At 37.2% G+C, this 13,387-nt stretch overlaps 3 protein-coding genes across 3 annotated transcripts; all 3 read left to right on the forward strand.

Annotated features, from left to right (window-relative positions):
- On the forward strand, positions 139–810 carry LOC107607101 (histone-lysine N-methyltransferase family member SUVH9-like). Its single transcript, XM_016309086.1, has one exon. It carries the CDS (start codon positions 139–141, stop codon positions 808–810), a length of 672 nt encoding a protein of 223 aa, XP_016164572.1.
- LOC110264955 lies at positions 822–5,036 on the forward strand. Its single transcript, XM_021107627.1, has 2 exons — positions 822–3,042; positions 3,123–5,036. The coding sequence occupies exons 1-2, from the start codon at positions 2,838–2,840 to the stop codon at positions 3,230–3,232; spliced, it is 315 nt and encodes a 104-aa protein (XP_020963286.1). The 5' UTR covers positions 822–2,837; the 3' UTR covers positions 3,233–5,036.
- On the forward strand, positions 9,713–12,849 carry LOC107607100 (serine/threonine-protein phosphatase 7 long form homolog). The gene is made up of 3 exons (XM_016309085.1): positions 9,713–9,788; positions 12,159–12,682; positions 12,841–12,849. Exons 1-3 carry the CDS (start codon positions 9,713–9,715, stop codon positions 12,847–12,849), a joined length of 609 nt encoding a protein of 202 aa, XP_016164571.1.

The following is a 13,387-nucleotide window of genomic DNA, read 5'->3' on the forward strand; positions in this document are numbered from 1 at the left end:
TAGCTCATTCTCCTCCTTCCTTCGCTTCTTTCTTTCTCTTCTTCCCAAGAAACAAGAACTTTAATAAAATGCATCCAATGTAGCTTCTTTTCTTTCTCGTTCACTTAAAACATTTCATTTCTTTTCCCGTTTCAAACGATGGATTCTCTTCTCTCACTCCAAACCCCAAGCAACAACCCACACCCTCATTCACCGCCAGGCCTCACCCCAACGCCGTTACGGTTACAACCAACACAAACGCCGTTACTAGTTCCAAAACCAGAGCCTCTCGACGATTTCTTCTTTTCTAATAATTCCCAACAACGCCCTCACTGGTTCCCTCACCAGCAACAACTACAACCACCCCAACCTAACAACAACGAGTTTGAGTTACACGCGCCACCATTCGCGTCTGCTTCTCCAGAAGAACAAGAAGACTCCGAACTCTACAACCACTTCTTCCGAGTCTCTCAGCTCTTCCGTACAGCTTTCTCTGATACTCTCTTCCAAAAGGACGCCGTTCCGGAACCCGTGACGCCACAATTACAGTCACAGTCGCACCCGAATTTTCAAGATTCTCTTTCCTATGCTTCTAGTTCCCAACCTGAACCTGAGGCTGAGGCTGAGGTTGAGGCAACGCCCGAAGCGGATTCACGCGCCTTGGTTCCCGTTCCGCCATCTTCGTCGTTGGTCGTCGCGGCTCCTTCGAAGCGCGTAAGCAAGAAGAAGCAGCTGGTGAGGGTCTCCGAACTCCGCCTTCACGAGCAGCTTCATTTCCGTGAGGTCGTGAGGCGAACGAGGATGATCTACGACTCGATCCGCGTTCTCTGAAATATATTCTTATTCTTTATTATATTTATGTCTATTATAATTATTTTAAATTTTAAAAGTGATTTCACCAAACACTATTGTTGTAACTTAAGCTTTTTAAAAACTACTTTTATTTTGTTTTAGCAAACATAACTCTTATGACTTTTGAAAAACCAAAAAAGATAGGCAACTTTCAATTTCACTTTTTTAGGTTCATTGAAACATTCATGTATTTAGGCGTTTTGAAAAAGGGACTATTAAAACACAGTATTCTACTTTTTAGGGTAACAATAGTTTGACCATGTCTACCGAACTTTATGCACAAGTGAATAAGTTCTGCATCCTTCTCTTTCATTAGGTTCTATTATTGAGCTCTAGACACGATAGGAACTCTGGATCCTGGGTTGTTATTTTCATATATTTGGTAGGTCAATGTACTTAAAAATGAATAAAAAGGGTTTAAGTGGGTTTAATCATTGGATAATCCAGCAACCCAACTTAACTCTGAAATGGATAATTTTTAAAATTGTCAGGTAGCTGGGTCGGTTTATTGTTTTTAACATTGTTCATAATATTGTATCTATTTGTCTCTGACTTTTGTGTTTAATTGACTAACCGAGTTTAGATTCCACATGTACTTTGCACTAGGCTTAGTAATAGATACTCACTGACTCATTCTTGTATTTGTTTGCAGACTTAGCTTGATTTTCAGAAGGGTTCAACGTACTCAGATTTTGTGAACCATTGGAGTGCCTGCTTATGAACCCTTAGGGTACCGTAAATTGCGTAATAGCTATATTACATAATCGTTTTATCTAACTCCTGTTGGCCAATTCATGGCCTTTTCTGCATGGTGAAGATCAGGAAATAGTGTTCCTCTCCTCAACTGGAACAAATCTGAAAATATACTCAGTTGTTGCTGCCATAATTTGTTCTTCGATACCTGGTTTCCGGCAAAATATTTGCAAATCTTGTAACCACCCAATTCTAGGAAGTAGCTCGGCTTCGCTAACCTGTTTTTGTCATTGTATATAATGTAAGTTCAAAGCTTGTACAGGGATGATACTAGTGGTTGGCAATGATGGATGGATAGAATGCAGCAAATCTAATTAGTTTTGGAAACAAAATGTGTTAGCAATCTTGGTATCTATCATCGTAGGCTCTCGGTATTTTTGGCCCATAGAATATACTTTAGATATTTGGCTCATTTTTTTTAATATGGATAGTATGTTGGTGTTTTGAATGGAAATAGGCGTTTTTGGTGTATTTGCATGTTGGAGGACATGTCAGATGTGCATTATCAACACGTGGGGGGCTTGCTGACGCAGCACGTGGAGGGCGAGCTGGCAACACGTGAGGGGCGTGTTACTGATGTGGCAACGTGTGATTTGAGGCCCCCTTAACACGTGTTGACGTGGCAATGACTGATTCGAGGGCACTTCCAACATGTGGGGAGAGTGTTGATGACGTGTCAAAGTGTGATGGGAGGGCAGCTTCAACACGTGGGGGGCGTATTGCTGATGTGTCACTTTGTGATTCCATGGCGATGCAACACGTGGTGTGCGTGTTGAGTGCTCTGTCTATATAAAGCCAAGCTCAGTACCATGTCATTGCGGAGAAGAGAGAGTGTATTTCTGGTGTGATTGAGGATACCGCAAACTTGGTAGTGGATTGCAACAGGGAGATTATACGAAATATTCATGAGGGAGTGAGGTTTGTGTGTCAGAATCCGTTTGTTTGTGGTTTCATGCACCATGACGTTCATGGAGCTTTAGAACGGCCTCTGTCAAAGCATGGAGAACGGTATGTTGAGGAGAGTGAGTAGTATTTTGTACCGGAATTCCATTATAGTTTTTTATGGTCTAATACAATTTGATATTATGCTAATCATTGACGAAGCGAGTATGCAAAATATGTTCTAAATTCACCAGTAGACTCGGGTGCAACAGCCACAGATTAAGCTGTATTTTGAGTTTGAGAACATAGAGGCAGATGGGATTCAAAATGATTTAGATATAGAGGATGATAGAGCTATAGTGTACGAAGTAATGAATGGTGACAACAAAGAGGACTTCGAAGCCACTTGTGAAGCCGACGATGAAGATGAGAATGGTGATGTAGGAATTGAGGCTGTAGCGGAGATTGCAGTGGTTCCTCCTGCAGTTAGTCAACCCATGGACGTTCCGCCTTGTATGCGTAACTTGGACCTTGACGCCATGTATGCATCGGAATTTTTCAAATATGCAAACATAGGTACGTTATGAGTGAATAATACATTTGTCTTCATTTATATTTTGGATGGATCAAGCAATAACGATTTCTGATTTGTGTAGGTGTTGTTGATCCTAAGGACGGGGAGTTTAGAATTGGAATGGAATATAGTTCTAGAAAGTCTGTCGTTGTAGCAATCAGAAGTTACAATATCTCTAGAGGAGTCAACTAAAATGTTTTTGAGTTCGTGCCACAGGCGTTCTATGCAAAATGCAAGACGTATGGGTGTGGGTGCAACTGACTTATCCGAGCCAGCTTGATACAGAAAAAAGGTTGTTGGAAGATACAAAGATACAACGGTAGGCACATGTGTGCCATCAGAACGATTTCACAAGATCATTTCGAGTTGGACTCGGACACAGTTGTTGAGGCTATAAGGCCATTGGTTGAACCGACCTGTCCATCAAGGTCAAATCTATAATTGCGGAAGTCCAGTCAAGGTTCAACTATACCATCAGTTACCGAAAGGCTTGGCTGGCAAAGTAGAAGTCCAAAGCCATAGTTTTCGGTGGTTGGGAGGATTTTTACCAAGCGTTGCCATAGTGGCTCTCGGTCATGGTTCAAAAGATGCCTAACTCAGTTGTCCAAATAGAAATACAACCTATGTACAACGGGAGTGAGGAGGCGGACAGTGTCAGAATACTTCACCGCGTTTGGAGTTTCAATTCATGCATTAGGACATTCAGGCATTGCAAGCTTTTAGTTCAAGTTGATGGCACACACCTTTACAAAAAATACAAAGGTACACTTCTGGTTGCTGTTGCACAAGATAGGAATCAAAACATTGTGCCTATCGCTTTTGTCCTGGTGGAGGGGGAGACAGCTGATGCGTGGCACTTTTTTCTCAGAAATTTACAAAGGCATGTTGTTAGAAGAGACGGTGTGGGTATGATCTCAGACCGACATGAATAAATCTAAACAGCAGTAAATCGTTTCGGAGGTGATTAGTAACCCCCAAGAGCATGGTGGATGTTTTGTATAAGGCACATTAGTAGTAACTTCTTAAGGGCATTCAAGGTCTCGCACTTGCAAGAGCTTGTTGTCAACATAAGGTATTCAAGGACAATGGAAGAGTATAACATCAACTATAAGAGGTTGGAAGAGCGAGGTGAGGCATATGCCCGGTGGTGCGATGCCATTGGACTTAGACACTAGGTATTGGCATTTGACGAGGGACATCGATGGGGTCATATGATAACGAACCTTGTCGAGTGCATTAATTTAGTGTTGATGGGTGCCCGAAACCTCCCTGTGTTAACGCTCGTCTGAGCAACATATTATCGGTTAAATGAACTATTTACGTGGAAAAGTGACGAGACTCACGAACGCAAGCATGCTAGATTTACTTACTCTGTATTTGCACAACAGCGGATAGAAGCAAATATGCAATGAGTTGGGAACATAGTTGTTCACCGGTTTGATAGACAAAATGAGGTATTTGAGGTGCGCGAAATGCCTACTAAAAAGGTGTTGGTAGTTGATCTTGCGCGACAGACATGTAATGTGGGCACTTTCAAGTGGAACGACTACCATATCGCCATGTTATTGTTTGTTATGCTAACCAGCATCTCGATTGGCAATTGTATGTGCATGATGTGTACAAAATAACAGAAGCTCGTAAGGTGTATAGATTATTTGAGTTCATACCATTAGGTGATCTAGAGACATGGCCTGCTTATTAGGGACCCACATTGGTCACTAATCCCGCCTTGAGGCGAACATTGAAAAGTCATCCTAAATTGACCTAATACCTGAATGAAATATACTCACGCGACATGCGTGGTCCTCGGATATGCTGTCTCTGTGGTAGACAAGGTCATAGTCGAAGTCGATGTCCTTAGCGTGCTCGACCGAGTGGTGCTGGTGACGATGGTAGTCCTTAGATCTTTGTTGGTCTTTGTGTTTGTATGTTTAGGTTAATTTTATCAGTTAATGCTTTTGATGTTCGTCGTGTTTGTATTTTTAAATTAGAGTTAATCCATTAATGTTTTTCATGTTCGCCATGTTTGTATTGTTAGGTTAATATTATCATTTAATGCCTTGTGAGCTAAACATACAAAACATTAACTAAGAATAACATTAACTTAATTTTGAAACCATAATTTAAAATTCAATTAGGTAAATATATAAACGATTAACTAAGAATTACATTAACTTAATTCTTAAAATTAAACTTAATTACTAAATTCCTGCTCACTTCTTTCAAACTATCCAGTTCAGTCCTTTGCCCATTATGCCTTGACCGAACTGCGACGGAGTAAGCCTATCAAGTGGATTTTGCTTCGTTCGTAGGTCATACGGATGACCCTGAATTGAATCATCGATAGCAAGAGTGGTCGACCCACCTGCCTCTGTCAGAGCAGATGCACCGAGGTTGTACTCATCAGCAACCTTGAATTCCACATGCAGCTCGATAAAACCATTATCACACGATGCCTGCCCTGAAGTGTGATCAAAAGCAGGCCCCTGCATACCAGAGTCCATATCTACTAATGCCTGATGTGGATGAGCCAACTCTGACGATGAAGATATAGTGGGTAAATCTAGACAACCACCCAAACTAGGCTTGACCCATTGCTGTATCTGGTCATCTCCATAACCGTCAATGGGAATCTACGATGGGATCAACAGGAAGTCAACATATTCTTGTTCGGGTTGAATGTGATATGTGGGCTGATTATGCTGGTTGAACTGACCCTGCTGGCTATGTTGAGAGTGCCGACTATGCTGAGAGTGATGATTGTGCCCACTATGCTGACTGTGATGTCTGTGATGATTGGCCTTGCTATGGTTGCCGGACTGACCATGATGACTATACTAAATGTGGTGACTGTGCTAGCTACCATGATTGTGGTCTAATGGTTGTGGTACATAATAAGGAAACAACTCAAACACTGCACACTGAGGTGGTCCCTAAGGTGCTGGTGGCTGTAGTGCTAGTGGCTGATATGGATGCGAAGGAACGTGCTCCGACAATCTCACCAGAGGTCCGTATGAACCCACGTACCAATCCTGGTATTCCGCCGACGGTCTAAAGTCCCAAGTCGGAAGGGGTGCAGATCCTACAATCGAGTGTTACGGCGGTTGTCTCATTCCTCTATCCATTGCGCATGTTAAACTTTTCAGTCATAAAGTTGCACTCCGCGAAGAGTGATGCAATGCTCTGCCAGTAGAATGTCTCTTACTACTGTCGGGGAGAGTTGTGCATACCCAAACTGACGCATCACTTAGTTCACATAGTGTCATTCCACACACTCGAACGACAATAATGGAGCAACGGTGTTACACACCTCAAGGTGTCTATGTAGCTCGTCGGGTATGATCACTCCTTCATACGGCTGCCACACAAACTGTAACATGTTATTAGAAAATTAGAACGCTGGCATTAATGTTGGATGTTAACACACACAAAGCAAAAACATTTACCTCTTTCATATAGTCTATTTCTTGCCTAAATGTAGTCGTGGTCTTTGATAACCACGCGGAAATTCGTTTGAAATGGCTCCACCTGAAACACGTAACATTGAAAGAATTAAAAAATGTGCTGTCAAACAATAGAATACACAACTAAAATAGGAACTGTTACCTCCGAGCAACTGGTACGTCGGCCGCTGGAAGATACTGCCTCGGTACGGGCACAATACACGGCATTCGCTCCCATGTCCAAACAAACAAAATATTAAGAGGGTCATCCATCTCCTTAGTATCATAATGTGATGCACGGTACAATGCCCTGTAAAGATGCACAAGACATGCTGACCCCAACTGTAAGTTTGGATTAGGTTGAAATCATGGAGCAATGGTAGATACTTCGCGTGGGCATATACCGTCAACTTATCCGCAAATAAGGTGGAACCAAGAAAATAGAAAATTTGGCATCTGATGTATCTCTGAATAGACTCCAAAATGTCCAATCGATCTGTGTCTCTGATACGGCGAACTCATGCCAACTTTATGTAAGATTTGGAGGAACTACTCATAATGGGTTCGCAGCCGAAAATCGCGATGCTCTAGCTCTACAGGAATTCGCCACTGCTATCTGTCCAGCCGCTCACAACCTGCCCATGAATGTGTAGGCTAAATATATAAGCGACATCTTCCAATGTCACAGTGACCTCACCCACCGGCAATACAAAGGTGCGAGTCTCCAGCCTCCACCTTTCCACCAAAGCAGATAATAAAGGGTAAAATTCTCTTATCACCCAAATTCTAGAAACATGGTAGAATCTCATTTCTCGTAAAGCGTCTTCTACCATTAGGTTCCACGTCTCTGGCGGATCCAGTTTACGAACCATAAGATTCCTGTTAGGCTGGTACAACAAAAATATATTTATTCATTAAATATATCTATTAAATACATTTATTAACATTTAAATTATTTATTAAATCTATGCAAAAATAATCACATTATAACAAAGAATTCCAAAATTTAATGGATTATCTCATATTAACATAGAAAAATAATATTATTAATTAAAATTACAGAAATTCAAAAAATTGAATTACCAAAAAAAAAATTATCAACTTATATAAATGGGATGATCCAAATAATTGATAATAGGTTTCTCGGGTGCCGTATAATTATGTACAATTTTTAATCACTACAAACTAATAATTTTTTTAAACACAATACTCACATTACTAACTCTCTTCTTCTTCTTTCTCGCTATATATTTTTTTCACACTACTAATATACTAACACACTACAGAATGGAAATGATGTATGGAATGGGTCATGAAGAAGCTCAATTTATAGTTTCATTGGGTCGCTGGTTATCGGAGTGGAGGGGCTGTCCCCTGCATGCAGACCGCCTACAACACCCCCTCTCCCAGCGCGTGTTGCTACAGGCTCCTTGGAAACGCGCGGAAACCCTGCAACACTTCTAAGATTCGGAGGCAACACACTCACCGCATGTTATCAGGGCCTGCCACCCATCTTAGCCTGTCACATTACCACGCCCCCGCATGTTAAACCTGCACCCACAAACCGACCAAACACCCCATTTTTAATATTGAGCAAAAACACCAATGACCGTTCCATATGAAAAATAAATTCTGTAGATATTTCATTTTGAATTTTTATTTTATTTTTTTATTGATTCTGAGTTACATGGTTGTTTTGATGCATTTAAATGACATCAGAACATACTATGCATGTTGAATACTGTTGTTTGCTTAAAGTTGCTTTAAACTTTAAATTGAGTATAGTGGTGTATTGTGAATGGTTCTTAGAAAAGGTATATAATAAAATTGATAAATTAGATTTATTATAATTTAATTAAGGACTCAAGAATAGTTGCAAAACCTTAACATGGTGCAGAAATATATCCATCTCCATTGAGTTCTGTCTAGGATAAGGTTATTTAAATTATATTTTAAATTTTTATGTGCTGCTATGCAACAAACAAAATTTTTATGTACTCCCATACATCAAATGAAATTTTAAATTTTTGAGTGAATACCCCATCCGGCACCTGACAATTATCTCGAAAGGACAACGAGGCTCCCAAGAAAAAAAATACCCAATCCAGCCCCTGATATTTTTTTGGGACTGATTAGCCCCTGTGCCAAAAAAAATAACATTGATTTTTTTGGCACAGGGGCCTCGTTGTCCTTTCGAGGTAATTGTCAGGGGCCGGATTGGGGTTTTTTTTGTCAAGGGCCTCGTTGTCTTTCGAGATAATTGTCAGGGGCTATTTTGGGTTTTTTTCTAAATTTTTATATAAATCCTAATAAAAAACCGTCAATGGATGGAAGTAAGTGAATGGAAGAAGCAATAGTTTTAATAATGAGTAGTTAGAAAAAAGATAACCGTGTTAATAGTGGGTAGTTTAACACGATTAGAAAAGTAAATGTGTTAAAGTGCTTATTTTAAATGAACAGTTCATATTTCCTATTATTTAAAATGGATTGCTTATCTTTCCTATTATTTAAAATCGTCCATCTTTCCTATTATGTGAAACGTTCTATTCTTAAGAGTTTGGTCTAATTTAAATCATTAATATTTTTTATTATTTTCAAAAATTATATTTAATTATTTATAAATATATAATGAGATATATGAAAATGAAAAAACTACACATATCTAGTTTACACCATAAACTAGATACGTGCAAAATTATCTCGTTTACAATGTAAACGAGATAAGGGAAGAATATTTATTTCGATAAATATTTTTTAAATTATCTATTTCAGTTATTTTTATAATTAATTTATTTATTAAAATAAAAAAAATTATTGACTACCTTTGTTTATTGATTGAAAAATTTCACCAGGCTTCATTTGTACCATTACAATCTTTACCCTGGTCAAAGTATGATTTTTGTAACTCTACATGTGGTCACATGTCCAAATTGGATTCGTTTCTGAAATTCGGCCACTTTAGCCACCGAAACCATGTGGCTACCAGAAACGAGTTTTTTATTTTTAATATTAGGATAGAAGGTGGGTAATATCCAGAAATGAGGCTCTGAGTATGTTATGCACAGATATGGGTTTGATAATTGGCATATTCAGAAATCGTTAATAACGATTTTAAACAAATTGTGATTAGCGTTTTCTATTAGGAGAGAGAGTGTGGAAAGAGAAGCTGGAGGCGTTGGATCAAGTGAGAATGGCTAGGATCAATAAATAAAATGAGGGTACCGATTTCATGGGGGTGAGCAGAGAGACAATGGATAGCAACCGCAAGATAGACGATCTACGGCTGGGAAGCTTGAATAAAATCGGTACTTCCGATTTGATGCTGTGTCCACGTGGCTCGCATGCGGTGAGTCCCTGTGTGGTCCGTGACTCCTCTCTCCCCAGAAGCTCTCACTCATCATTGAGAAGACCAAAACACCAACACACAAAGTGTGTGTTAACTCTCTGCTCTCTGTTTCGGTTCCTTTCTTTTTAAGTGCCATTGTTTCCATATGAAGGTTGTATGTTTTGTGGAACTCCAGATTTATCTTTTTTAAGATGGAAAAGAAAAAAATCTCAATGGATAAACATATTGTGAAATATCTTGATCATTCTTTATATGTAAGTAATTTTTTTTGTCTATAAAATTATTTATAATGTTAACATCAATTATAAGTTGGTTAAATGAACTTAGTACTGTTATAGAGTAAAAGTTAGTTATAATAATAGATTTAAGTATAATAAGTTAATGTGAACATAATAGTTAATCTAAATAAACCCATGAGTACTCTGTTTTTAACAGTTTAGTGCTTTTTTATTTTTTAATCATTATTATTAATATTGAGATAGTTATTATATATTTACATGATAGTGTTATTATATATTGATAGTGTTATTATGGAGTAAAAATTAGTTATAATAATAAATTTTAGTATAATAAATTAACATGAACATGATAGTTAATCTAAATAAACACGTGAGTACCCTATTTTTAAGAGTTTAGTGGCTATTTTTATTTTTTTAATTATTATTATTATTATTATTCTTATTATTATTATTATTATTATTCTTATTATTATTATTATTATTATTCTTATTATTATTATTATTATTATTCTTATTATTATTATTATTATTATTGAAATAGTTATATGATTAGGCTATATGATTACCGATAGTGTTATTATAGACTAAAAATTAGTTATAATAACTGATTTGAGTGTACAAAGTTAATATGAACATAGTTATTAGTCTAAATAAATATGTGAGTACCTGTTTCTAAGAGTTTAGTGGCTATTTTATTTTTTTAGTTATTATTATTATTATTATTATGTGATTACTGATAATGTTATTATAGACCAAAAGTGAAGTTAGTTATCATAATGAATTTGAGTGTACAAATTTAATATGAACATGGTAGTTAGTCGGCATAGGATTCGGTGGTCCAGGAACTTTTGGACTACTTAGTGGTCTAAGTAAAAAACATATTTTTGAAGTTTTTTTATCAATTACTACGTAGTCCTTGAATTAGTTTTAATTACAAATTAATCCCATATATTTTATTTAATTATAAAAATAATTTTATGTTAATACATTGATATTGGTGCAAGAAGATAATAAGATCTTGATCATGGTGATTGAAAAAAAAAATTGGATTAATGAGGATTTGTACAACCTATTGTGATTTATGGAAGTAGAATAGAATAAATTGTGCAAAATCCTACAGAATTCTGAAAAATGAGAACATTACCAATTGATTGAGTAGATGGATATTCCATTACCAATCGATTGAAATTGGCAAAACATTCAACTTCATCACCTTCCAATCGATTGGATTACATTACCAATCGATTGTATTTGGTAAATCCATGTTGTTTTCGTGAATTATATTTTTGTATTTGATTGTTAATAAATATAATAGATAATTGATAAAATAATAATTTATAAAATAAAAAACTATTTTTATAATTAAATAAAATATATGAGGTTGATTTGTAATTAAAATTAGTTCAAAGACTACGTAGCAATTGATAAAAAAACTCCAAAAACATGTTTTCTACTTGGACCACTAAGTGGTCCAAAGGTTCCTGCACCACCGAATCCTGAGCCTAGTTAGTCCATATAAACATGTGAGTACCCTGTTTTTAAGAGTTTAGTGACTATTTTATTTTTTTAGTTATTATTATTATTATTATTATTATTATTATTATTATTATTATTATTAGATTACTGATAATGTTATTATAGACTAAAAGTGAAGTTAGTTATCATAATTGATTTAAGTGTACAAAATTAATATGAACATGATAGTTAGTCCAAATAAACATGTGAGTACACTGTTTTTAAGAGTTTAGTGGCTATTTTATTTTTAATTATTATTATTATTATTGAGATAGTTACATGTTTACTGATAGTGTTATTAAGTTTTATTAGTTATTGTGATTACGGTTGTTATAATTCATTTTTAATAGTTTCACTTCCAAATGCATTTCCATACTTATTAACATTGATATTGTTATTGTTGTTATTATCATTATTATTTTAACAGTTATAATTATGTGTTGATTATTTCTGTCAGGGTTCTAGAGTAATTGGACTGAGACACTTATATGCTCCAGAACCATATGATTGAAGAATAGAATCCTATCTAAGAGCCGCTGGCTTTTACAATGTGTCTCAAATTCGAAAAATTCCAGGACAAACGGCCCTGATAAATGCCTTGGTAGAACGGTGGAATCCAGTGACTCATACGTTCCATCTCCCTATAGGTGAATTTACTATTACTTTAGAAGATGTAGCTTTGATACTTGGACTTCAAAGAACTGGGCTACCAGATACAGGGCCAACCAACAGTAATCACAGATCCATGGTGCAAGAATGTCTGATGAACTTTGGAGTTGCCCCAACAGCGAGTGAATGCAGAGGTAGCTTTATCAAGCTAACATGGTTGCGTAATGTTAAGCATGGAATAATTTTGATTACTCATGAGGCTATGAAGCGTTATACCAGGTGCCACATTATGTCGCTGTTTGGTACCACGTTATTTGATGACAAATCCGGTGCGGTGGTGCATTGGAAATTTCTACCCTTGCTCTGTAATATTCCTAGAATCAGGACATATAGTTGGGGATCAGCTTGTCTTGCCCACTTGTATAGGTCTCTGTGTAGGGCCACGCAATATGATTGTAAATATTTGAATGGGCCTTTAGCACTGTTGCACGTATGGGCTTAGGAACAGATGCCTTTCTTTGCACCAATTCGCCATCCCCCGACTTTCCTATTAGCTTGTCGGTATGACCTCTAAGGATATTCATTACTGATGTTTTATTAATTGACTATGTAAATGCATTATATTGATGTAACATTATTCAATGACAGGTGGAATGAGTGGAATGCCCCTTCGAGTGAGTTTACACGGTGGACACCTGCACATTTTAGGCAGATGCTTGATAACATTACAAATGCTAATGTATGTCATTATTATTGCTTATGTTTCATTCGTCCTCTAATTTCATACCATGCGTTATTTTCATTGTTAAGAGGTTTGCCTAAATGCTCTTATACATGGGTAGAAACTCCAGAAAACTCGGTTTAGAATCCTGACATCCTGAGCCAATTCATCCCTGCGGTAGCAAGGTAACGTTTCATATTCGACGGCTGCTGATGGCTCTTTCTTCACCATTGCCTCAAACCATATGGGCAACGCTTCATAAGAGGCTTCCCACCCTCCAAAAATTTTTTCAACTACCTTCTGCTTAGCCAACCATTCTTTGTGATAACTAATCGTGTAGTTAAACTTCAATTGGACATCTACAATCACTGATTGCACCTTTATGGATGGATTGGCCTCTATCAATGGCTTAATTGCTTCTGCAATAGTGTCTGAATCCAACTTCGAATGATCCTGAGAAATAGTGGCTCTAGT

The sequence above is a fragment of the Arachis ipaensis genome, chromosome B07 (assembly GCF_000816755.2).
Source record: "Arachis ipaensis cultivar K30076 chromosome B07, Araip1.1, whole genome shotgun sequence".
In the NCBI taxonomy this organism is placed as follows: Eukaryota; Viridiplantae; Streptophyta; class Magnoliopsida; order Fabales; family Fabaceae; genus Arachis; species Arachis ipaensis.

Excerpts from the sequence above, each read along its gene's own strand:
- LOC110264955 (XM_021107627.1), top strand. The coding sequence starts at position 2,838 with ATGAATGGTGACAACAAAGAGGACTTCGAAGCCACTTGTGAAGCCGAC. Across the intron at positions 3,043-3,122 it reads TTTCAAATATGCAAACATAG|GTGTTGTTGATCCTAAGGAC; the intron begins GTACGTTATGAG and ends TGATTTGTGTAG.
- LOC107607101 (XM_016309086.1), top strand. The coding sequence starts at position 139 with ATGGATTCTCTTCTCTCACTCCAAACCCCAAGCAACAACCCACACCCT.
- LOC107607100 (XM_016309085.1), top strand. The coding sequence starts at position 9,713 with ATGGGGGTGAGCAGAGAGACAATGGATAGCAACCGCAAGATAGACGAT. Across the intron at positions 9,789-12,158 it reads GGGAAGCTTGAATAAAATCG|GACAAACGGCCCTGATAAAT; the intron begins GTACTTCCGATT and ends GAAAAATTCCAG.